Source organism: Neoarius graeffei, chromosome 13 (genome assembly GCF_027579695.1).
Source record: "Neoarius graeffei isolate fNeoGra1 chromosome 13, fNeoGra1.pri, whole genome shotgun sequence".
NCBI classification, from domain to species: Eukaryota; Metazoa; Chordata; class Actinopteri; order Siluriformes; family Ariidae; genus Neoarius; species Neoarius graeffei.
In genome coordinates this window covers 45,442,449-45,469,711 of record NC_083581.1, presented here as the reverse complement: position 1 = coordinate 45,469,711, position 27,263 = coordinate 45,442,449, and the positions used below count along the sequence as shown (strand labels likewise).

General features: G+C 42.4%; 1 protein-coding gene across 5 annotated transcripts; it reads right to left on the bottom strand.

Moving 5' to 3' along the window:
• LOC132896135 (zinc finger CW-type PWWP domain protein 1-like) lies at positions 1-25,302 on the bottom strand. Of its 5 annotated transcripts, none has more exons than XM_060936858.1 (14): positions 25,286-25,302; positions 21,321-21,372; positions 20,894-20,927; positions 12,952-13,072; positions 10,799-10,874; positions 7,849-7,953; positions 7,619-7,684; positions 5,565-5,640; positions 5,371-5,426; positions 5,221-5,263; positions 4,801-4,860; positions 4,061-4,226; positions 220-332; positions 1-76 (listed from the first exon to the last, which is right to left on the bottom strand). In XM_060936858.1, the coding sequence occupies exons 4-12, from the start codon at positions 13,011-13,013 to the stop codon at positions 4,096-4,098; spliced, it is 675 nt and encodes a 224-aa protein (XP_060792841.1). In that variant the 5' UTR covers positions 13,014-13,072; positions 20,894-20,927; positions 21,321-21,372; positions 25,286-25,302; the 3' UTR covers positions 1-76; positions 220-332; positions 4,061-4,095. The 5 variants fall into 5 exon arrangements, with proteins under 5 accessions (XP_060792841.1, XP_060792837.1, XP_060792838.1 ...); XM_060936854.1 differs by having other exon boundaries at positions 4,107-4,226; XM_060936855.1 differs by lacking the exon at positions 25,286-25,302 and adding an exon at positions 21,443-21,533 and having other exon boundaries at positions 4,107-4,226.
• Between the last annotated feature and the right edge of the window lie 1,961 nt (positions 25,303-27,263).

Below are 27,263 nucleotides of genomic sequence, written 5' to 3'. Positions count from 1 at the left end.
ACCTTTCGCAAAGCCCCACCCCCTGAGTTACTGTTGCTAGGTCTTCAGAACCATCCATGAAGTAGCCATAAATCATCTAAACATGACAGAAGAAATCAGCACATTACCGGAGAAAATTACACACAGATGCTAACATTATTCTTATTGTCATCAATGTTATTTTTCTAAACGTGTTGAGATCACATTGGAATGGTGTATTCATTTTATTTGTCTACCTACCGTTTTGCTGGGGACTTTCAACAGCCTCCTAAATGTTCCCTCTTCTCGTCAGGTGTCTGAACACTAGCGAGAGCCCTAGGATAATCTGTAGTAGATCTTCCATTCATGAAATGCTGCAGAGATTAAATCAAAATAAATTACAATGTAATGTTAGTTCTAGTAGTTGGTCAAAGTTTGAACCAGCTAGCCTGTAACTTGGATAATGAAGTTATGCTAGTGGGCTAACATTAACTATCGCTAAGTTAGGATATCTCTGGCCACAGACTAAGCTGGTTATGTTCATCAGGTACCTTAATAATGCTATTTTGTTAGTCAGTAATACAGTGATTTGTTGATAATGGTAATAATAATTGTGTGGGTAAAAGTCACAGTAATAATATACATTAACTATTAGGTATCGAATCGATAATAGCTAGATAACTGCCAGTAACGTAACTCAGCATAGCAAGCTTACCTTGGATTAAGTAAAAAAGGTATTTCTGTTCATTTTGGATGGATTTATCTGGCTGTTGGGTCTTCCACACTGCTTAATCCATCGCCATTATCACTCTTCTTGTGTTTTGGGTTTTGGGAGGGGGAAGAAAATTACACCCCCTACATCACTGAGTATTACAGTTTTTCTCAAGTGTTTAATGACATTGACCAAACCATTAGTGTGTGTGTGTGTGTGTGTGTGTGTGTGTGTGTGTGTGTGTGTGTGTGTGTGTGTGTGTGTGGTCAATTTCAAATACATTTGAGCAAAACAGTAAACATTTTGCATAACATGAAACATTTTCATTGCTTGCAAATCACTCTTTATTGCTAAAGGACTTTTTGCAAAAGAGTAGACACAGTGATCAACTGGTAATACAAAAATCACAAGAGAGTGTCTGATCAAGCAGATCACAACAAAATAGCAGCAGTTGCTAATACCCAGTCCCAAAACACTTCCTCAAACTGGGCCAGACTTACAATTGGTTAACCACTTCCTGCAAATCTAACTCTAAACCAATTAACAGATACTAACACAATAGAAAAGGTTTTGGTGGTTATATGGGTTTATTTTAAACACACAGTGGAGTACGACAGACAGGAACGAGACCAGAGAGGGCATGAAAGAGGAAGAGGTGGACGTGGATAAAGACGACCAAGAACAGAGGTCACCAATGAAACTAGAGCCACCATTATAGACCATGTCTTTAATCTAGGCCTGGTCTAAGGTTGCTGCTGAATGTTTCACTGTCATGTGTGGCATTGATTATTCAAACATTCCAGAGGAAAAATCAGTAAGGCCCCAAAACATTCACATGCTGTGAATGCACACATAGGCTACAATACATCAGGTTGATATACGCATATTGCATTAAAAATCAATATGGTCTTTATTCATGTTCTACATTACAGGACCTCAGCTGAGATGTTGTGCTTTCACAGAATTGAAAGAAGACCTGCAGCAGGTGGGCATGACAAGAAGCTAACTGTTGAGCAAGAAGAAGAGATTGTTCAGATGGTGCTGAGGAACAATGCCATTCGTTCATGGGAAATTCAGGCTGCTGTAATCGCAGATAATACAACATTCATTCAGTCAGTGTATCAACTATTGATAGGGTCTTGAAACGTCACAACAAAAGCATGAAATAGGTCTACAGAGTGCCATTCGATTGAAACAGTGCCCAGCTGAGATATCAGCATGTACAAAGCCATAGTTGTATATTCACTGTATGCTTAGCATAACTCTGTGCAGGACCTACGGTATTTCTTTCATATGCTCTTTCATGTGTTTCCTTTTGGGATGTTTGTTCTGAGTACAGAGGATCATGGAGCTGGAGTCAAGTGCTGAACCTCCTATATTACAGCATGTGGAGGAAGCTGGCTTCAATCTGGCCAAGACCAGGAGGGGTGGGAGGAATGTAATAGGGAACAGGGCAACAGTACAGATACCAAGGCAGAGAGGTGCAAACATTACTATGTGTGCAGCTATCTGAGAAACTGGTGCTGTAGCATACATCACAATAGTTGGGCCATATAACTCTGCCAGACTTACTACATTCCTTGATGAGCTTCAGAGTACTACTGCTGTCTGAAGACAGGCAGGATGCTGGGTTAACAGCCAACATTATGCAGTCATATGGGATAATGTTCCATTTCATCACCCATCTGCAGTGAGGGACTGCTTTAGGGCTCATCTGCATATGTTTATAGAATTTCTACCTCCATATTCTCCATTCCTCAATTCTATTGAGGAATTCATTTCTGCCTGGAAATGGAAAGTTTATGATGGCCATCTCTATGAGCAAATGCCACTTTCAGATGCTATGACTGAGGCATATCACAGCATCAGACTGCCAATGTTAGATCAGGCATGCCCAGAGATTTTTCCCACGTTGCATTACCAGGGAAAATATTATTTGCTACCCTGATGCACACATGTGGCCCAGTATCCGGGACTGAATAGACGAGGCCGAGTAAAACAAATCACATAGTTTGTTTACTTGTATTTTTTGTATCACATTACAGTGTTTTTGGTTTCTTAATATATCACACTGAAGATGTGTTCTCATTCTTACATTTTACTTTGTTGGACTATCTGTGTGTGTAATGATGATTAGTGAGTGATGGTGGATTACTGTAAGTGTTCTTTAGCACTGTACAGTAGTAAGAAACAACCATTGCACTTTAGAACTGATCACAGGTTATGGTCTGTGTCTTTGAGACATGCAGTTTGTATTTTGCCTGTGACTATTCCATCAACACTTGTATGTGTTTACTGTTGAACTGCTGTGTGTTACTGTATGAGTGAGTTATACAATTCTGCAGCATGTATTCATTGTTTTGACTGAAGTAGAGAGTTTTGCAAGATGTGTTGGAATTATGCAGAATGTGTTGGCTGGATAGAGAATGTGCTGAATGTTTTGACAAATGTGCTTAAGCACCTGAGAAAAACTGTAACACATTACTCTGACTAAAACTAGTAGTACGTAAACTGTTTCTCCTCTTGCTGTTCTCCATGATTACGGTTTACACCTGCCTCAGGGTATCAGTCGCATTAGTGCCTATTGATCAATGTGTTTATACCCTGTGTGTGTGTGTGTGTGTGTGTGTGCGCGCGCGCACATTTTCAGCTGCGTCAAACTCATGACTGTGATAATTTATTCTGTTGTTGGGTTTGGAGTGATATGGCCTGAGTCAACCATTGTTCCACCTTTTCCTGTTTTTACCCTGTTCATATATATGTGTGTGTGTGTGTCTGTGTGTGAGTGAGAGAGAGAGAGAGAGAGAGGGAAGACAAAAAGGACAGGGATAAACTCAACATATTAAGAAACAGAAAACAGAGGTTTAGATAGAGTGTGTGTGTGCGCGTGCCTGCATGCGTGCACATGTTTTTATATCTGGGTGAGAACCAAAATTTCATCACAAGCATAGGAATATCTGACCATGTGGTACACACACACTTAAACTTCTTACAGAGACTGGATTTTAATTACATTGCATTAAATGAATGAATAAATAAACAAACTTCCTGCTCAAACAGTATTGTGTAAAAGTTTGTTATTAACTTATCATTTAAAGTGCAGTGGTATTTTAACTCACAAACATTCCTTATAAACTACAGTGTGAACAACATACTAAAAACAAACACAGCCAACAACCTAGTGTGTGTGCGCGCGCGCGTGCGCTAAACTCAAAACACCTTTGCTCTAAAATCATACACATGCCAACACAATAAACAACATGAGAAAATGGGACACTACAATATAGTGCACACTATTTAGTGTGGTACTGTGTGGTTTGGAAAGTGACCAAAGGTTGATGAGACGTTTTTTATATTAGTATTACGTATTACCAGAAAAATAAAACATACTGGCTTCGTTCCAGATCACACTAGCACACATGTGTTTAGTCCTCACTGTTCTTTGCCCTCTCTCTCTTTCTCTCCATCTCTTCTCCTTCAGAATACATGTCCAGGTCAAAGGTCATGTCGGTGCTTGTTTCCATGGTGTTCTGAGGCACGATCTGGCCTGCGGTGTCTGAAAAATTGCATTGCACTATTTAGTGTGTCTGAGAGAGAGAGAGAGAGAGAGAGAGAGAGAGAGAGCAAGAAAGTCTTGACCATTACAGTTACAGCACGTCAAAATTACAGTTCAAATTATATTTTCCACCTTCACATTAATTAAAGCAATATGTACTTGAGTTTTTAAAGTATAAATTATAAACTATTAATTCATTTATATTTATAACTTCTGTAAAATTATAAAATTATAGATATGTTTCTGGAAAAAAAAATTTCAGCATTCTTGCTTAAAACACTTCATAGTTCACACGTTAATACGCAAATCAAATTTAATGTGTTCTGCTTGCTGGATTAAACACATTAAATTCCAGATTTTGTTGTTCTGTTGTTTTAATTTCCAACATGTAAGAAAACAATATTTAAATGTTTTAAATATCACACTACATAATAAAATATTATACGAGTATGTATACTGCCCTCCATGATTATTGTCCCTCTTTGTAAAGATTAATAAATGAGTTAGAAAAAATCCACCTTTTGGTGAAGTAGCTTCATCTCATATTGACAAAAAAAACTTTTTTTCTTCTCACCCTCTCCGTATGTCTCATCTTCTTTTCCATATCTGTTCCACTTCCCCTCTCTCTTTCTCCCTGTGAGGAAAAAGCTATTTCATATCGGACTGAGCTATAAACTTGACAATGATCTTAACTGTGCTATTGTGTACTACTCATGCCTCTCAAACAGCACTACTAGTAAAAATATATAAAAAATAAAATGATATCACACTATTCATGAGTGTGACATAAAAAATGGTGTATTGTGACATAATTTGGCATAATGTTGATATTATATTATCTCGCCCAGCTCCACTTATAAATAAAAAATAGACCAACTCATCCTATTCCTTTTCTGTTAAAATAAGTTATGTATGTGAAGTATATCATGATTGTACACCTAATCCATATCATAAATTAAACCTCACTGCAAGATAAAATGTTGCTCTTACTCACCTTTTTGTTTTCTCCCTACTGACCTCTGCTGACTCCATGAATCCTGAATCACACACACAGAGTTCTTGCATAAATAATTAACATTTTTAATAAAGCAAATGTTTTACACACAAGGTGTGGGTGTGGGGTGGGGGTGTGTTTTTAACTGACCTCATCACCACAGTCATTGCCATTTCCAACCGTCCCACAAAGCAGCTCCAATATCTCTACAGGTGCGGGCACACACAGACACAGACATGCGCTCACATACGCATGCACGCGTGCACACACACACACACACACCAGCAGCAGTAATCTCTCACCTCATAATACAACAATCTATGTGTGTGTGTGCGTGTGTATACCTGCGACATCACTATCCTCTGAGCTCTCTCTGTCTGACACATAACGACTACGAAACCCAAACTTCATTAACCGCTCCTGAGAGAGAGAGAGAGAGAGAGAGAGAGAGAGAGAGAGAGAGAGAGAGAGAAGCAGAAAGAGACCCACAAAGACAGACAAGCACAGAAAAATGAGAGAGACAGAGAACTAGATAGATAGATAAATAAGTAAATAAATAAATATGTAAGTGTGCATACCACTCAGCACTATATATAAAAATCTGGAAAGCTCATAGGCTCATCAGAGTGACACCATCTGGCCGCCATCTTACCACTTGCATTGCAGAGCAGAACAGTCATTTAGACTACTGAAAGCTACGCAAAACTGGACAAGTTATTTATGTAGTTTGTGAGAAAAATTATAAGAAAAATGCTTGCATGTGCAGCAGTGAACTGTACAAACCGTCAAGTCAAAGGTTGTGGACGGACATTTCACCTGTGAGTATTGATAGTGTGTGATCATTTTTACACATATGTGCACAGTGCCATTTGTATGGACCCCCTACAGCATTTTATGCTGGTTTGCAAGAGTGAAAGAAAAAAAAATCACAGAAAATTTGTCATCGTCTTGTCCGTTTTTGCTGAAAATCTGATATTAATATCTGGGATGAACACTGTGACTGTGTCAGATTTTCGATGGAAATGTCCCTGTCAGTCCTGCGTGCTGTGGCGCGCAGCCTGGCGCACGCCTTCAGGTGCACGCGCGCATTGAGTAGACTTCAGCACGTGCGCCGTTAAAGACGCGCACCTGAACTTAATTAAGGAGCTATATGTGCACCTATTTAAGGACTGTGCTGATGCATGATCAGTGTGAAATATTACGCTACGTCAGTACGCATTACTGAGCCTTACTACCCATGTTTCTGATTTCCTTTTTCCTGTACCTGTTTCTCATTCCCGTTTTCACTTTGCCTCTGATATCCTGTTTGCGCCTCGCCCGACCCTTTTGCATGTTTATCGCTTTGCAATTAGCCTGCCGATTTGAACTGTTTGCCTTTGCATGTGTTTGTTCACTGTAAATAAACATCATTGTTATTATAACTGCTTCTGCACTTGCATCCACCTACCTCGTACCTAACAGTCCCAGACTAGATCAAAGCCAAAGTCTAGACATATTTAATACTGAATGTGAGAGCTCAAGCTCAACGGTTCAAATTCAAAAAGAAGAAAGAACTGAGTAAATTAGCCTTAGTAGCCTAAATGAAAGAAGGACCACAGCCTTAGGGAGAAATGGCAGTGAGGGATGCAAATGAAAAGAGATTTGTTATTGTTCTAATTTGATCAGTAGTTATTTCCATTTACCTAAGGCTAAGTACAACTGACAATGTAGATCATCTACACATGTCACACCCACTTGCACAAATTGACAAAATGGGCATGATTGTGTGTTTTATCTACATGATTTTAGTTTAAATTGAGTGCCAGTATACTGATAAGTCCTCTTAAATCAGGGTTGGCCATATTTCCCAGTTAATAGCTTATTTCCCGGACGGCATCCGATATATGATTTCCTGTACAAAGTAAATGGGAGATGTTTATCATGCTTATATTTCACTGACAATTGACTGGGAAATATGACATTTTATATGGAAATATGACACACATATCGCTATAAAGATATGTAAGGAATGTGGGTGAAGTTGAGAAAATAAGAGGAGGTAATGAAAGGGAATAGTCAGGAGATACTTTTCTTGGGGCAAATTTGATCAGATACGATGGTTTAACACACAAGCCAAATACACGTGATGTGAGTGGCAAGATTGCGGCCAGATGGCTTCACTCGTCTCTACAGCAGGGAATAAGCTATGAACTCTCCAGATTTTTACATAGAGCTCAGTGGTGTATACATAAGATGCCACCACAAGCACCAGCCGTATTACAAGTATCGTCTACCTGCCAGGTATGGATACAAACATCCTGCAATGCATTGTGGGTATTCTGTAGTGGCTATAGGTAACATCAGATTTTTGGATCTGACAAGTGTGACGTGTGTGTGTTTTAGTGTATGTGTATATTACCTTCAAAGACAGTTTGAGTGCTTCCTTGGCCATATAAATGGAATCTTTCAGGCCCTTGTTAGCTTCCTACACACACACACACACACACACACACACACACACACACACACACACACACACACACACACACAGTGTAAAGCCAAAAAAATCCCACAAACAAAGAAAGCTTCCAATCAGAAAACAAAAACCTGATTTAAAATAGAAAGATGTATGTGTGTGTGTATACATACATTAAGAAGCTGTTCCTCAGTCAGGGCAGCGTAGTCCCTCACTCTGCTGCAGATGACCCAGGCCCGAGTTACTGGTTCTCCAAAATATGTCACATGGCACTTATACTACAACATACACACTGTTCCTTTCAACAACCTTCACAATTTACTGCTTCATTATTTACTGACTTATTTTATACTTTTTACAATATTTTTTTAAAAATCCAGCGGGAACACTGTATCCATGGGGGATACGCTCCAAGATCTAACGCTGAAACCGTGGATAGTAGCGAACCATTTATAAAGCTTGTTTTTCGTGTACATACAGACGTGGACAAAGTTGTTGGTACCCTTACAGCTTGTTGAAACAATGCTTTATTCCTCCTGAAAATAAATTAAATTAAAAGCAACTTTCTCATGTATACCTGCATTCCTTTGATATGTCACAGAGTAAAGCAAAAAAAAAAAAAGTGTGAAAAGAGATAAATTATTGCTTATTCTACAAAGATATTCTAAAATGGTCTGGGCAGATTTATTGGTACCCCTAGAAAAGAAGATTATAAATAATTGAATTATAGTGATAGTTCAAACTAACTGTTTTCTTTAATTAGTGTCACACGTGTTCAATCTTGTAATCAGTCGTTCAGTCTATTTAAATGGAGAAAAGTCGGCATTCTGCCATTTGGTATCGTTGTGCGCACCATATTGAACATGGACCACAGAAAGCAAAGGAGAGAGCTGTTGGAGGAGATCAGAAAGAAAATCATCGACAAGCATGTTACAGGCAAAGACTACAAGACCATCTCCAAGCAGTTTGATGTTCTTGTGACGACATTTGCAAATATTATTAAGAAGTTCCAGACATGACTTTCTAGACGTGACTGCAAGAAGAAAATCCATCACAGGTTGAACAGAAGGATAGTGCCAATAGTCGACAAAGAGCCAAGGACAACTTCCAAACAGATAGAAGTTGAACTCCGAGGTCAAGGTACATCGATGTCTGATTCCACCATCCATCACTTTTTGAGTGATAGTGGCTCAATGGAAGAAGACCCAGGAGGACTCCACTGTTGAAAGAAAAACTAAAAAAAGCCAGAGTGGAATGTACTGAAATGCATATTGACAAGCCATAATGCTTCTGGGAGCATGTCCTTTGGACAGATAAGACAAAACTCAAGCTTACTGGCAAGTCAGAAGAAAAAAAATAAAGCTTTCAAAGAAAAGAACAGCATACCTACTGTGAAACACGGAGGAGGCTTGTTTATGATTTGGGGCTGCTTTGCTGGGTCTGGCATGGGGTGCCTTGAATCTGTGCATGGCACAATGAAATCTCAAGACTATTGAGGCATTCTGAAGCGAAATGTACTACCCAGTGTCAGAAAGCTCTGTCTCAGTCACAGATCATGGGTCCTCCAACAGGATAAAGACCCAAAACACACAGTTAAAAGCACCCAAGAATGGCGAAGAACAAAACATTGGACTATTCTGAAGTGGCCTTTTATGAACCCTGATCTGAATCCTATCAAACATCTCTCGAAAGAGCTGAACCAAGCAGTGTGGAGAAGGCACCCTTCAAACCTGAGACAGCTTGAGCAGTTTGTTCAGGAAAAGTGGACCAAACTACCTGTTGACAGGTGCAGAAGTCTGATTGAGACCTACAGAAATTCCGTTTGCAGTTATTGCCTCTACACGTTGTGCAACAAAATATTAGATTAAGGGTCCCATCATTTTTGTTCATGCCATTTTCATTTTTATTTAAAATATTCTTCTAAATCAAAAATCAAAAACAAAGTCTGATTTTTATTAAATATGGAATAAACAATGATGGATGCCAATTAATTTTGTCAGTTTCAAGTTATTTCAAAGAAATTTATGGATTCTACTCTTTTAGTGGAAGGGTACCAATAAAATTGTCCATATCTGTACAAACCTAAGATAAAGTTTAATTTATAAACTACACACCATATCACATCAACAACAGTAACTAATAATAAAATAAAACAGTTCTAACAATGTACTGTAATAAAAGTTATGTGAATTGTCACATCATGCAGTGATGCAAGCCACGCCGGACAGCCGGACTTCAGTTCCCATCAGAGGAAGAAGAAGCCTTTACTTGTCACATGCACCCTCAAGCACAGTGAACTCGTCCTCTGCGTTTAACCCATCTGAAGCAGTGAACACACACATGCACACACACAAGTGAGCAGTGAGCACACACACATGCCCAGAGCAGTGGGCAGCTATGCTGCAGCGCCTGGGGAGGTTGGGTGCCTTGCTCAAGGGCACTTCAGCTCAAGGCCGCCCCATGTTAACCTAACTGCAGGTCTTTGAACTGTGGGGGAATGCAGAGCACCTGGAGGAAACCCACACAGACATGAGGAGGACATGCAAAACTCCACACAGAAAGGCCCCTGTCGCCCACTGGGCTCAAACCCAGAACCTTCTTGCTGTGAGGCAACATCGCTAACCACTACACCACCATGCAGTTACTTCACCCAGTCACATATCCTTGTTCATGTGCACCTGCATCTGGTTTAGTACCATTTACTCACGCTATTTAAGTTCCAGTTTTTGTCTGTATCTTTGTCTAGCTTTTGTTGCTGTTGCTAATTTTCACCATGGTTTGCCATGCCATGCTCCTGTTTTTGTTTTTTGTTTCATGTTCATGATTCTTATGTCCACACTGTTTGGTTGTTCTTGATTATAATAATAAAGAAACTTTACGTTTGCATCCTGACTCCAAACAGTTTATTGACATGAATGTGGTCTCTCTCTTGAATTAACAGGCTTCTAATGTTTCTGCTTAATATTTTTGGCCCCGGGTAAACCACGGATAACTGAAACTGTGGTTACCAAGTCACTGGATACGGCGGTCCAACTGTTTGTATGAATGTTTTAAACTGCAATACAGTTGTAATATAGAATTTATATGGCACCAGTAAAAAGGTGAGTGAAATGGGAATCATACCGGAGTGAGATCAGACTCTGTGCGAAATGCCAAATATTCCTCTGTGTTGGGATCTCGCTCGACAATCGCTGGCCACCTGTACACAAAATCATCATCCTCATCTTTATCATCAGTGTCACTTAAAAGGATTTCCAAAACAGTGCTCAAATTAAATTGTGAATATCATGACATGATGACATCAAAGGTGTCACAGACAATCACAGGTCCTGTTCCAATACTGTTTTTAATGCACCAGGGTCTAATTAACTCTAGTTGAGCTGCCATCTTAAATACCATTATAACAGAAGTTGGTCAGATGAAACACATCTTCTCGCTGGTTGCACTGTGTGAAATGCACTGAATCAGCGTCACCATAACTGAATCGGTTATAGACGGATTAAGGCCATAATTCGTTTTTTTTCAAGTGTCATGTAAATGTGCTGACTGCTGTGCAATACTGCCGTATTGACTGCTGACTTTTTTAACTTAGACTGTTGTAGGTGTTGGTTTGTTGAGTAGTGTCCTTAATTAATATACGTTAATTGTAATTCATCTTTACTGCAGCAAAGTGTTTTAAAAGTTAAAAAGGGGACAGGATATTATAGTGTCAGTCCCAATGTCCAGAGTGTCTTCAATAGTTTTATTGTCCTGGCTATGACCTGATTTAGCCTAAATGATGTCAGTTAATGTGTGGTGTTCAATTTTTGGTTGTGGGGTATGGGATGGAAATGGTTAATATGCCAAACTCATAATTAATTCTATTTGGAAAAAATGTTTATCCAATAATTTGGAATTACTTTAGAGTAATAGCTTATTCTGATTCACAGTATTTTAGTGACTAATGTCTTGCAGTTTGATTTGCAATTCATGTGTTTTCCTGTCTGTCAACACAAGGACACTTTATCAGATTAATAATTGTGTATCATACTTGTTCTGTATGGTCTTGTATACATGACTCATGTTATATGTTCTTTTATCTTGGGGTAGATTTATACTCAATGTCAAAGTTTACAAGTATACAATATAACACAAGTTGAGTGCCAGGACTGGGACAATTGGGTCTCATTAGTTTGCATTTACTTGGCCCTGCTGGAAGAGCAGACGAAGGGCCTCACTGTGGGTATCCTCACTGTGTTGGAGGATGATGACAGCGCCCCAACTCCTCAAAGTGTCCTGAGTGTTGCTGTTGTTGGAAGAAGAGATTGTCCTTCAAGATCTCCCTGACCTGCCAACTGCTTTTGCATACCTCTTTGGACTGATCTATGCTTTAAACCTTAAGTACCCAAAAGATCTCAGGTACACATTTGAAACTGTTCAGGTTTTCATGGAACTTGGTACAGACCTCTCTGCAAGGGTCAGATCCCTCAAAAACAAACTCCTTCAGTGAATCCACAAGTTCACTGATAATGTTGGATCTGGAATTGTTGACCTCTAAAAGTTCCCTTCTGTCCAGCCAACACCATGTTAATTTACTCTTCCTGTTACTCATTCTCAACTCTTATGTACCTTGAACTTTGCACTTTATTGGGTTTTTCTTAAACATGTTACATGCTAAGATTCAGTATTTGTAAACTGTCACATAGTATTGAGCAGTGTTACAAAAGCATTTGATGATTATTTTGAGATCGGAAGTTATGGCGCTCAGTAACCTTGTTAACAGATTTATCAGATTAATAATTGTGTATCATACTTGTTCTGTATGGTCTTGTATACATGACTCATGTTTGATGAGACATGTTCTTTTATCTTGGGGTAGATTTATACTCAATGTCAAAGTTTACAAATATACAATGTAGCACAAGTTGAGTGCTAGGACTGGGACAATTGGGTCTCATTAGTTTGCATTTACTTCGCCCTGTTGGAAGGGATTTGATGCTGGTACAGTTTAAATAAAAATTTTTAATGTTTTATGTTTTATTTAATTATAAGTTAGTACAACTTACGGTGGAGTTGACAAAAATCAGAATTCGGAGTTGAGCAAACTCAAAAGCAAAACTTAAAATATTTAGTGTAATTGCCCAACTTAAAACTTTTATCGAAGTTTGTTGCCTTGAAATTTCGAGTTCACCCAACCTTTTTTTTTTTTTGCAGTGCACCAAACATAATGTATTTCAACAGATTACTGTTTTCATACAGCACTGAGACTCTGTGTGTGTGTGTGTGTGTGTGTGTACCAGGAATAGCCACTTTGCCGGGCCCAAACCAGCGATCCAGGCACCAGACTGTAGAAGAACATTTCCTCATCAGGTACGGTGGACTTCTCTTCTGGAGTTGAACAGCTGCTGAAGGCAGGGTCTTAAACACACATACACAAAGAGTGCTTAAATACCTCAAACAAGTGAATGCACTATCAGGTGACATTTATGCAAATATTTTTCTACATTACCAGGTATATATTGTTTAAATTGTTGTGTGAAATAAAACACTGTTGTATAAATTATTTAAATACAATAACAAAACAGCAGACAGAACTGTCACTCCAACTGAAATATATAGTGTGATGATAACACAAGATGTATGTGTGTGTGTGTGTGTGTGTGTATACCTGTGTTGTTTTGGCAGGTCCAGTCATCAGGCAAAACTGAAGGATCAACACCATCACTCATTTTTCTCCATTTACCACATTCAGGCTTGCTACACTGCACCCACAAGACATCTAACCGCACACATACACACAACAAATCTGACTGAAGATATTATGCTAACTCCTTCTGGCTAACGCTGGCAAAAATTGTTAGTCTGTGACATTAAATTGGCATCCAGTTTGCTTATTTTGCAACATTTATAAATCTAATCTAAACCTATTCATTTTCCATTTCAGATAAAACCATTAGTAAAACAGTTTTTGTGTGGAATGTTAAATTTTCCACAGCACAACTGATCTGCTCTGGCAGCACACTAATTGAAAAAGAGATTGAAAGAGAACCCAACAGATGTAGTGCACTTCCAGAAGGTTGATTTAAAATATACTGTGGCAGCGGGGGCGTGGTCAAGCATCGGTCTGTGAATGGAGGGCGGGGTCAGGGAAGGTGAGTGGCAGAATCACTGCACCTGATGTAAGTTAACCTGTGTTTGTGGGTCTTCCCCAGTGACCGCGCCCTATAAAAGGAGAGAGAGAGAGCAGAGAAAGGGAGCTCTCTCCCCAACCAGAACACTTGTGTGTGTGCATGCATGTGTGGCTGGGAGAGTGTGAAAAGCTGAAAAGCTACAAATAAAAAGAGTTTTGAGAACTCAGTTCTGCCCTGCCGTGCTTCTGTGCGCCACCCACCCGCTCTGATTTCTACAGTGGTGCCGAAACCCGGTAACGGAGCACAGAGGAGAACAGCCCCATGGAGTCCTCCCCCTTCAAGGACCTGATCCATGCCCTCGCCACGGCCCAACAGAGCCAGCACCAGGCGCTGGTCGCCCTCCAGAAGGAGCAGTAGCAAAGGTTCGAGGCCCTGGTGCTGGCGCAGCAGGAAGATCGCCAGGCGTTCCGGCACCTACTCGCATCGGCGGGGTCCACCACCTCCACCGCCGCGGGCCCTCCCCACCTCACCCTAACAAAGATGGGCCCACACGACGACCCCGAGGCCTTCCTCGTGCTCTTTGAGTAGGCAGCAGAGGCCTGGGGCTGGCTGGTGGAACAGCGCACGGCGCGCCTCCTCCCCCTGCTAATGGGCGAGGCGCAGCTGGCCGCGCTACAGCTCCCCGCCGACAGCCGGCTGGTCTACGCCGACCTCCGCCGGGCTGTCCTCCAGCGTGTGGGGCGCACCCCGGAACAACAACGGCAGCGCTTCCGCGCTCTGCACCTGGAGGAGGTCGGCCGGCTGTCCACGTTTGGCCAGCAACTCCGGGACGCCTGCCGGCGGTGGCTGAGGGCCAACAACCGCGACACCAAGGGAATCGTCGATCTGGTGGTGATGGAACAATTCATAGCCCGACTTCCCGAAGGAACAATGGAGTGGGTCCAGTGCCACTGCCCGGTGTCGCTGGATCAGGCCATCGAGCTGGCAGAAGACCATTTGGTGGCTGTTCTGACGGCAGGACAGCATGTCTCCTCTTCTCCCCTCTCCTCTCTCTCCCCCCTCCCCTTCTGTTCCTCGTCCTCACCCCATTCCCCCACCGCGGAGGCGGGGGCCGGCTCCACCCCAGCCGGCCCGCCGCACCCGCGGTGCCCTATCGTTTCCCACTTCCGTGTCTGTCTCCCCCCCCCTCAGGTGAGTGAGCTCCGGAACACAGGTGCAGAGAGAGAGCCTGGGCCGGTTTGCTGGTGCTGCGGGGAACCGGGGCACCTCCAGCATCAGTGCTCGGCGATGGAGGTGGGCGCGGTGGTCCGGATCCCCGACGCGCCAGGGACCGCCCTCGATCGGGCCGGAGCATATCGCATACTGGTGAGTATCCAAAGGGATACGTATCAGGCTTTGGTGGACTCCGGCTGTAATCAGACCTCAATCCACCAAAGCCTGGTGCAAGACGAGGCATTGGGGACAGCACAATTGGTGAAGGTGTTGTGTGTGCATGGGGATGTTCACAACTACCCTTTAGTGTCGGTCCACATTCTATTTCGAGGGGAGAAATTTAGAGCAGGGGTATTCAATTAAAAGTCACTGAGGTCCAGTTATTAAATTTTGTCCAAGTAGAAGGTCCGAACCGAAGTCCAGCTTGTGTCTTATAGCCTTCCCCTATGTCCACATTTTCATATGGTTTCAACAATATTTATTGTTAATTTCCAATGCAGGAAATGAACTGAGTGCACAACTATCTCTTTTACCATAAATAAAAGTAGTCCCAGGAAAATAAATTCAAGGCCTTTATTTCAGATTAAAGAAAACAGAAACCTCAGAATAAAATAAATAAAAAAGTGCAAACAGAGTGGAATAACTCCTTTTTCTCTTAAATTAAAGAGGTCCCAACCTGAAGAATTGAAGGCCTACACTTCAAGTAAAAAAGTCAACTCAGAAAACATTAACTAAAAAGTGCAAACAGAGCATTGACTTAACATTTTCTCTTCTTTGTTCTTAAAATAAGGAGGTCCCAGCCTAAAAAAATGAGGGCCTACTTTTCAAGAAAAAAAAAGTCCACATTTTCAGAAAACAAGTGGCTTTTTTGGGGGGGAAATGCAAACAGAACATTTTTCTTTGAACTTTTCTCTTTTAATTCTTCTTCTTTTACTTTTCTTAATGAGAAAAATGGGCATGTGGCTGACCTGCCAGTAATTTAAATCTTGGTTGGAATGGAGTTGGTGCCATTCTCATGCAGATATGTAGGTGTTCATTGTTGAGCCTAGAACGGTACTTGGTTTTGACAATGTTCATAGTGGAAAAAGCTGACTCACAGCTGTAAGTCGATCCAAACATAGTCAAGGTGTGCAGTGCTCCTTTGGTTAGACCAGGGAACACACTCTCAGAAACGGTCTGTAACCAGAAAGTAGCAGGGTCAATTGTCTCAAAATGCTCTCTTAATGCAGCATTTCCTTGCAGATCAATGTCTCAGCAACGGCGTTTAAGCACTCCTTCACAACTGTCCCATAACTAAATGTTTTTTTATGTTGCCCCAAAATCCACGCTACTTTTAAGGAACATTCGTTTGCACATTGCTGGGCTGTAAATGTATGTGTGATGAGTCGGGTAGACCTGTCATACTGTGCTTGCACTTCGGTTATTTTGCGTGCCCTCAGCTCGGACTTCAGGGGATAACTTTGCTCAAAAGAGCTGTGCTTCGTTTCGTAGTGGCGCTTCACGTTGCCGCTTTTAATTAATGCCACGTTTTCGGAGCATATGAGGCACACTGGTTTTGAACTGCTCGCCGGAAGAATGAACATATATTTCTCCGTCCATTCATCTTGAAAACAACGATTTTTCTTGTCTACTTTCTGCCACCTTTTGGAGCAAGCCATGTTGTCTCGGTCGGTTGTCTCTGAACTTAACTCTCTTCCTCTCTGCTTGTTGCTGTGCTGTGGTGTGCTGGGTAAACTAACGATTTTATTGGCTCAACTGAGTGAAGCTGTTGTCGTATTAACTGGAGTAGCAGCGCCTGCTGTCAATAGCCACGACCGTCCAAAATAATGCTCCATGAAAATTACTTAATCTCGTGAATTTACCATTGGTCACGGGTCCGGACAGAACCATCACTGGGTCCGGATCCGGACCGAGGTCCGCCATTTGGTGATGCCTGATTTAGAGTAAAGGCGGCGGTTAATCCTCGCCTTACCCACTCGATAATTTCGGGAATTAATGACTCATTTAGTGAAGAGGGGGCCTGCCATAGTTCAGCAGGGGGAGGTCCCGATGTAGCATTGGCAGGAGTAGCTGTCACAGAGCCGTCTATGTCATCACCGCATCAGAGTGAGGAGCAGCAGGCTCCTCCTCCCTCTCTCGGGGAATCCCTCGCGGATTTCCCGTTAGAGCAGTCACGAGACGAGACTCTGCAGCATGCGTTTGACCATGTGAGAGTAATCGATGGTCAAACGCTCCAGCCAAACGCCACCCCGTCCTTCCCCTATTTTTCCATTATTAAGGATAGATTATACCAAGTGACGCAGGACACTCAGACTAAGGAGCCAATCACACAGCCTTTGATCCCAAAGAGCCGCTGGGAATTTATATTCCAGGCTTTAATCCCATGGCTGGGCACTTGGGGCAGGATAAGACACGAGCCCGAATAATGGCCTGGTTCTATTGGCCAGGGATTCGCGGCGATGTCCGTAGGTGGTGTACAGCGTGCTGCGAATGCCAGTTAGTAAATCCAGCAGCCATTCCAAAAGCGCCTTTGCGCCCTCTGCCATTAATCGAAACCCCGTTCGAAAGAATTGGGATGGATCTCGTCGGGCCATTAGATCGGTCAACACGAGGATCTCATCTCATCTCATTATCTCTAGCCGCTTTATCCTGTTCTACAGGGTTGCAGGCAAGCTGGAGCCTATCCCAGCTGACTACGGGCGAAAGGCGGGGTACACCCTGGACAAGTCGCCAGGTCATCACAGGGCTGACACATAGACACAGACAACCATTCACACTCACATTCACACCTACGGTCAATTTAGAGTCACCAGTTAACCTAACCTGCATGTCTTTGGACTGTGGGGGAAACCGGAGCACCCGGAGGAAACCCACGTGGACACGGGGAGAACATGCAAACGATGCACAGAAAGGCCCTCGCCGGCCACGAGGATCGAACCCGGACCTTCTTGCTGTGAGGCGACAGCGCTAACCACTACACCACCGCCCAACACGAGGATATCGCTTTATTTTAGTTCTGGTGGACTACGCAACGCGATATCCGGAAGCACTGCCTCTTCGCAATATCTCAGCATGTAGTATTGCGGAAGCGCACTTCCACGTCATCTCCCGAGTTGGAATCCCCAAAGAGATTCTGACTGATCAAGGCACTATGTTTATGTCACGCACACTGCGCGAACTGTATGGGTTACTGGGAATTAAGCCGATCCACACCAGCGTTTATCACCCACAAACGGATGGCTTAGTCGAATGGTTTAATCGCACCCTCAAAAACATAATTAAAAAATTTGTAAGCGAGGACGCACGCAACTGGGATAAATGGCTTGAGCCCCTGTTATTCGCAGTGCGAGAGGTCCCGCAAGCCTCCACGGGGTTCTCCCCGTTTGAATTATTATGGGCGTAAGCCACGGGGCATTCTAGATGTACTGCGGGAAAATTGGGAGGAGGGACCTTCAACGAGAAAAAACAAAATTTAATATGTTATCGACCTGCGCGCAAAACTGCACACACACACACACCTAACCCAGGAGAATTTGCGGCAGGCCCAAGAACGGCAAATCCGCCTGTACGACAGGGGAACACGCCTTAGGGAGTTCGCACCAGGAGATAAAGTACTCGTGCTGTTACCCACGTCGAGCTCCAAATTGATCGCCAAGTGGCAAGGACCCTTTGAGGTCACACGGCGAGTTGGGGACGTCAACTATGAGGTGAGGCGAATGGACAGGGGTGGGGCGTTACAGATTTACCACCTCAATCTGCTAAAACCTTGGAACGAGGAGGTCCCCGTGGCATTGGTGTCGTTGGATCCAGAGAAGGTGGAGCTGGGGCCGGAGGTTCAAAAGGGAACATTGACTACCACTCCGGTCCCCTATGGAGACCACCTCTCCCCGATCCAACTCACGGAGGTTGTCCAGTTGCAAACAGAATTTTCTGACGTGTTCTCGCCCCTGCCCGGCCACACCCGCCTCATAGAGCACCACATTGAGACGCCCCCGGGGGTGGTAGTGCGCAGCCGCCCTTACAGGCTGCCCGAACACAAAAAAAAGGTGGTTCGGGAAGAACTCGAGGCCATGCTCGACATGGGCATCATTGAGGAGTCCCACCGTGACTGGAGCAGCCCGGTGGTCTTGGTTCCCAAGGCCGACGGGTCGGTCCGGTTCTGTGTGGACTATAGTAAAGTCAACAAGGTGTCTAAAATCGATGCGTACTCAATGCCTCGTATTGACGAGTTGCTTGATCGACTAGGCACGGCTCGTTTTTATTCGACACTGGATTTGACAAAGGGATATTGGCAGATCCCCTTGACTCCATTATCCCGAGAGAAAACGGCCTTTTCCACACCGTTTGGCTTACATCAGTTTGTCACACTCCCTTTTGGGCTGTTTGGGGCACCCGCTACGTTCCAGCGGCTTATGGATAGGGTCCCCCGCCCCCACGCCACCTATGCGGCCGCATACCTGGACGATATCATAATCTATAGTAATGACTGGCCGCGGCATTTAGAACACCTAAGGGCCGTCCTTGGGTCGCTGAGGCGAGCGGGTCTCACAGCCAACCCGAAGAAGTGTGCGATTGGGCGGGTGGAAGTACAGTATCTGGGCTTCCACTTGGGCAATGGGCAGGTGCGTCCACAAATTAATAAGACAGCAGCAATTGCATCCTGCCCGAGGCCCAAGACCAAAAAGGGGGTGAGACAGTTCCTGGGGCTGGCTGGCTACTATTGTAGGTTTATACCTAATTATTCACCAGCCCGCTGACTGATCTCACAAAAAAGGGGGCACCAGATCCGGTCCAGTGGACGGAGCAGTGCCAGCGGGCTTTCTCTGAGGTAAAGGCTGCACTGTGTGGGGGGCCACTGTTACACTCCCCTGACTTTTCTCTCCCTTTGTTTTGCAGACGGACGTGTCGGACAGAGGGCTGGGGGCTGTTCTGTCCCAGGAGGTGGAGGGGGAGGATCGTCCAGTGCTGTACATCAGCAGGAAGCTGTCGGTGCATGAGGGCTGCTACAGCACCATAGAAAAGGAGTGCCTTGCCATCAAGTGGGCGGTCCTCACCCTCCGCTACTACCTACTGGGACGCCCTTTCACCCTCTGTTCGGACCACGCGCCCCTCCAGTGGCTCCACCGCATGAAGGATGCCAACACGCGAATCACCCGTTGGTATCTGGCACTCCAGCCGTTTAAGCTCAAGGTGGTCCACAGGCCAAGGGCACAGATGGTCGTGGTGGATTTCCTCTCCCGTCAAGCGGGGGGGGGAGTCAGCTGCAGGCCGGACGTCTCCCCGGCCTGAGTCGGGCGGTGGGGGAATGTGGCAGCGGGGGCTTGGTCAAGCGTCGGTCTGTGAATGGAGGGCGGAGTCAGGGAAGGTGAGTGACAGAATCACTGCACCTGATGTAAGTTAACCTGTGTTTGTGGGTCTTCCCCAGTGACCGCGCCCTATAAAAGGAGAGACAGAGCAGAGAAAGGGAGCTCTCTCCCCAACCAGAACACTTGTGTGAGTGTGTGTGTGTGCGGCTGGGAGAGTGTGAAAAGCTGAAAAGCTACAAATAAAAAGAGTTTTGAGAACTCAGTTCTGGCCTGCCATGCTTCTGTGCTCCACCCACCAGCTCTGATTTCTACATATACTCTATAATTCATTCGCAGTATTTTAGTCATAATATACCTGACTTGTCTATTATCATAATCACAGTCTCTGTTCTTGTGTCACTTACACTGATCTCCATCACTCCTCTTGTCCTTCTGATCCCTTTCTTCTCTGCTTTTCTTCCTGTCTGTCTCTCTGTGCATGCTGAGAGTCTGAACCAGATCACTCTTATCCACCTCATCCCTCACTTGCCTGTAAATTTCAGCACACTGATGAGTGAACAGAGACAGACAGAGAGAGAGAGAGATTGTACCTGTGTGTCCCCTGCTTCATGTTCTTCTCTCCACCTAAATACAAACACAGGTATTAAAATATTAATATTCCTACAAGCACATTTTATACATACGAGTGCAACACAGAGCCATAATTTTAACAACAGGCTACATGATTCCTTTGACCAGTCATACGGATCTGTGGTCTGACGTTTCTTCACCTCCCCACACATAACTTTAATCCCTACTGGTACTTACTTCCTATTTATTGTTTAAGAAATATAAAGCTTGGAAGGAAGCTGCAGAAATCGTTAGTGCCACTGGTGAGTGTACGCAGTTAGTACAGTTACCTGGCTTTGCTAATCTGACAAAGAACCTAACATGAAATCGAAGACGTGAAATATAAATCAAACTTAAACACATTTTAGACAAAAATGGTTTTTATAAGTCATATACAGATCTACTCACCAATTAGATCCACTGTGGAAGAGCATGACACACTCCAAACTCTGACATTCTGCTGTAAACACACACACAGGCACTCACTTTTTCTGTTTGTCAGTGACTGAAATTTTTTTTTCTTTTACTACCTTGCTGTCTTCTTGGCCTCTGCTTTTCTTTATAACCTGACTCTCCTTCACATCCTGTCCATTCTCATCCCCACTTCCTGTTCTTGCTCTCTTCTCTGCAGGCATTCCTCCATCGCCCAACACATCCTCTCCTTTTCCTTTTCCCCTTTTTTCTAGCTTTGTTTTCCTCTCTCCCTCTCTCTGTTCTCTTTTTCTGTTCTCCTGTTTCTCAGTCTCTCCCTCCATCTTTCCCGAGTTTCTCATCCCTGATTCTGAGGTTTTCAGGTGTGTGGCCCTCGGATGCTTCATTTTTTTACCTGACTTCGCTTCATCTGGCTTCGGTTGTCCATACATTTCTCCATCCATCACCTGTCCCTTGTGCTTTTCTATAGTTTTTTTTCATGATTGTCTCATCTGTGCACGCCATTAGTGTGATTACGATGGGTTTCTCCCTCTTACCTTCTTACACACAAAGTGAATTAATGAATTATCATCAAAATACATTTTTATTACGTTATTTTGATAGTTGTGTTATTTTTGCTCTATTAATTTATTATTATTATTCATCTTATAAGCTGAGCTATGCTATGTATTTTGTAGTTTAAACTCTCACCACTTCTCATATATAATTACATAAATAACCTTGACATGATCTTCTTAATTTTATCCATTTGATAACTCTGTGAAGGTCTTGCTTTATCTAGTTAGCTTGCTCCTACTTTAGCTACAGTGGTGCTTGAAAGTTTGTGAACCCTTTAGAATTTTCTTTATTTCTGCATAAATATGACCTAAAACATCATCAGATTTTCACACAAGTCCTAAAAGTAGATAAAGAGAACCCAGTTAAGGGCAATTCCATGTAAATGTCAACCTCACCATACAAAAATAAAGCAACATGTAATACATCAAAACCACTCCCAGAGATATCACCTAGGCCTGTATTTTACAGATGTGAACAAGCTGAACCAATTTGTAACCAACCTAATATGTCATGGTCAGTCTTTCTTTCTTATAATGTAAAACCCAAGCTAAAATCAACTTTGATCATGTACAATTCTATATTATTGCCACAAGCCACAGAAATGTATGCTAAAATCCACAAAACAGCAAAACAATAGCCATCCTAAATATGATTTAAGAACTTTGATAGTTTTAGCTGATATTTAGAGAGTTTTTCAAAGGGTTATGGTGGTTAAATTGCTGATTTTCTAAACATATGCCATGTCTATTTCAGACGCGTCACATCCATAACGGAATTTCGTCACATCCATAACGCTGACTTTTCCTTCCGAAACTCTGCATGAAATACAAAATATTTTAAACAAAGATTTTTTAATATTCACCTTGGACCCCTCTATCAAATTCATACCTCCATTTCGACATTAGGTTTACAATTTCACAGAGTTTGATAAAAATGTACAGTCACCCAAGAAAAGTGATACTTTTTCTGTCACATCCATAACGCATCTTTTATTGGCATTTTCTGGCATGCCCTAGATGTACTATGGGAATTGTTCTTGTTCTATCACTTCTCCAGTATGCTACAGCCTTAAAATATGCAACACCTGTTTAAATACTGGGAGACAATCAAACATGCACTGGGTCATTTGTTGCCATTTTGAGTTCAAGTGTCACGTCCATAACGCTGGAATTGCTCTTAAACAAATGAGGCAAAAATATTATACTTGGTCATTTATTTATTGAGGAACATGATCCAATATTACAGATCTGTGAGTGGCAAAAGTATGTGACCCTTGGCTTTCAGTATCTGGTTTGATCCCCTTGTGCAGCAATAACTGCAACTAAACGTTTCCGGTAACTGTTGATCAGTCCTGCACACCGGCTTGGAGGAATTTTAGCCCATTCCTCTGTACAGAACAGCTTCAACTCTGGGATGTTGGTGGGTTTCCTCACATGAACTGCTCGCTTCAGGTCCTTCCACGACATTTCGATCAGATTAAGGTCAGGACTTTGATTTGGCCATTCCAAAACATTAACTTTATTCTTCTTTAACCATTCTTTGGTAGAACGACTTGTGTGCTTAGGGTCGTTGTCTTGCTGCATGACCCACCTTCTCTTGAGATTCACTTCATGGACAGATGTCCTGACATTTTCCTTTAGAATTCGCTGGTATAATTCAGAATTCATTGTTCCATCAATGATGGCAAGCCATCCTGGCCCAAATAAAGCAAAACAGGCCCAAACCATGATACTACCACCACCATGTTTCACAGATGGTATAAGGTTCTTATGCTGGAATGCAGTGTTTTCCTTTCTCCAAACATAATGCTTCTCATTTAAACCAAAAAATTCTATTTTGGTCTCATCTGTCCACAGAACATTTTTCCAATAGCCTTCTGCCTTGTCCACGTGATCTTTAGCAAACTGCAGATGAGCAGCAATGTTCTTTTTGGAGAGCAGTGACTTTCTCCTTGCAACCTTGCCATGCACACCATTGTTGTTCAGCGTTCTCCTGATGGTGGATACATGAACATTAATATTAGCCAATGTGAGAGAGGCCTTCAGTTGCTTAGAAGTTACCCTGGGGTCCTTTGTAACCTCGCCGACTATTACATGCCTTGCTCTTGGAGTGATCTTTGTTGGTCGACCACTCCTGGGGAGGGTAACAATGGTCTTGAATTTCCTCCATTTGTACACAATCTGTCTGACTGTGGATTGGTGGAGTCCAAACTCTTTAGAGATGGTTTTGTAACCTTTTCCAGCATGATGAGCATCAACAACGCTTTTTCTGAGGTCCTCAGAAATCTCCTTTGTTCATGCCATGATACACTTCCACAAACGTGTTGTGAAGATCAGACTTTGATAGATCCCTGTTCTTTAAATAAAACAGGGTGCCCACTCACACCTGATTGTCATCCCATTATTTGAAAACACCTGACTCTAATTTCACCTTCAAATTAACTGCTAATCCTAGAGGTTCACATACTTTTGCCACTCACAGATATGTAATTTTGGATCATTTTCCTCAATAAATAAATGACCATGTATAATATTTTTGTTTCATTTGTTTAACTGGGTTCTCTTTATCTACTTTTAGGACTTGTGTGAAAATCTGATGTTGTTTTAAGTCATATTTATGCAGAAATATAGAAAATTCTAAAGGGTTCACAAACTTTCAAGCACCACTGTAAGTTATCTAACTTTACCACAATCAAAAACTAATTTTTTTAAAAAGTATTTTTTTCTCTAACCGTTTTTGAAACTACTGTAAATATTACCTCAGAATAAGTCACCAAGAATAAATATAATGTGTTAGAGACTGAGTAAAGCGCGGTGGTTTTTTCACTGTTTGTCTTTAGCTGAAAGGCTAACAGCTTAGCAGAAAACTTATGCTGCATTCATGTGCTATGGGAATTATGGTAAATACCAAACGCCGACATGGAAAACACACATGAACGCCCCCTCTTGTGGTATTTTCCACTGGGCAACTCGTAGAAAATTTTGATACACGAGTTGCCGAGATGAGATGAACTTTAACCTTTTCAACATGGCGGCGAGCGGTACAAGACACTTGAATGCTAAGCATTGTACGCTACTAAAGTTTTTTTTTTACTAGTACTAGTGGGTAGTTTTTAGTGTCTATGCAATGTTGCGTCATTAACAAGTGTAATATAATACATTAGAAATCCGTTTCCTTTAAAAATGCGTTGTTATGGTTTGTTTTTACCTATCCAGAGCAGACGCTATTGCTAACGATAGCTAACTAACTATTGCTAACTTGAATCTGGTCCACCATCTTTAATTTGTCAACCACAACAAAAGCATGTGAACACAACACACTGGTAAATACCACTTCCCAACTGGAAAATATCATCTTCCCAGAGCACATGAATGCAGGGTTACACAGCTGTCGCGCGCTTGCTCAGGATCCCGCCACAGGTGACCTGCGGAATGAATCTTTTTTTTAATGATTCGAATCACTTGCTTCGGTTTACTAAATGATTCAGATCTTTCATTCAAGGATGTGTTACGTTTTTTTCCTCCTTAGAAAAGTATAAAGTGTTATAAAATGAGAATAACATATACATGTTGATTAAATATTTACAGTTCCCTATCCGCAAATAGATACAGATGAATCACTAGTGCCCATGATTAAAGGACTGTTTAAATATTTTATTCCTTTACTATTATTTTGTATGATTAATAGTGTGTTTTTATAGTTTGTGCCTTCTCTGTTAGTAATTCCTAAACTCCCAAGAGTCATCAACAGGTCCAGTTTTACATTGTTCCTCTCATAAATACGCCTTTACTGTTAATTTAGCTATAATTACTAAATAATAATAATAATAATAATACAAGGGTGGCACGGTGGTGTAGTGGTTAGCGCTGTCGCCTCACAGCAAGAAGGTCCGGGTTCGAGCCCCGTGGCCGGCGAGGGCCTTTCTGTGTGGGTTTCCTCCGGGTGCTCCGGTTTCCCCCACAGTCCAAAGACATGCAGGTTAGGTTAACTGGTGACTCTAAATTGACCGTAGGTGTGAATGTGAGTGTGAATGGTTATCTGTGTCTATGTGTCAGCCCTGTGATGACCTGGCGACTTGTCCAGGGTGTACCCTGCCTTTCGCCCGTAGTCAGCTGGGATGGGCTCCAGCTTGCCTGCGACCCTCTAGAACAGGATAAAGTGGCTAGAGATAATGAGATGAGATAATGAGATGAGATGAGACTAAATAATACATAGTAGGTATTGAGTAATACGCTTCTTTAGACAGAACATGAGACTTTATATAGATGCTTTTCTGGGGTTCAGACAAACCAGATTATGAATAAGATAAGATAAGATAAGTGTGGCATAGTGGTGTAGTGGTGAGCACCGTCGCTTCACAGCAAGAAGGTCCTGGGTTCAAGACCAGCAGCCGACAAGGGCCTTTCTGTGTGGAGTTTGCATGGTGCCCATGTGGGTTTCCTCCGGGTGCTCTGGTTTCCCCCAAAGGCATGCAGGTTAGGCTAATTGGTGGCTCTAAATTGGCCATGAGTGTGAATGGTTGTCTACGTGTCAGCACTGTGATGACCTGTTGACTTGTCCAGGGTGTACCCCATCTCTCACCCATAGTCAGCTGGGATAGGCTCCAGCTTGCCTGTGACCCTGTAGGACAGGATAAGTGGCTACAGATAATGGATGGATAGAAAATAAGATAAGCCTTTATTGTCATTGCAACATGTACAATGAAACTGTAGGTGCTCTTACTGATTAGTGCATAGTAAGAATATTAGCAAAACACACATTTAAAACACAATCACCTATTTTAAAAACATAATAATAATAAAAAACACAAATGTTTAAAAACACAATCACTACTAAAATAGCAAATTATAGTATCTGTGGAAGTATATATTGCATAATAATTATATTGCACTGGACATATATATTGCACGCAGTTATTCCACAAAATCAAGTCATACATGAGCTGATAGCCAACAAGTCGTGTAGCGCCGAGTTGGCTATAAGCCATGTATGATGAGATTGAGTGGAATAACTGTTTTATTATATTCATATTCACTGGATTTTGAGAAACAGAGCGGTTTTTTTTTTGCAAATTTGAGAAATAAAAACTTTATACAAAACGTCTGACAAAATAATTTCCACTTAAAATGTAAATAAACCAGTGAAATGACAGGAGCAATTTGTGAAAAATGCTATAATAATAATTCATCCATCCATTATCTGTAGCCACTTATCCTGTGCAGGATTGCAGGCAAGCTAACTATGGGCGAGAGGTGGGGTACACCCTGGACAAGTTGCCAGGTCATCGCAGGACTAACACATAGAGACAAACAACCATTCACACTTAGCTTAAGCTGCATGTCTTTGGACTGTGGGGGAAAC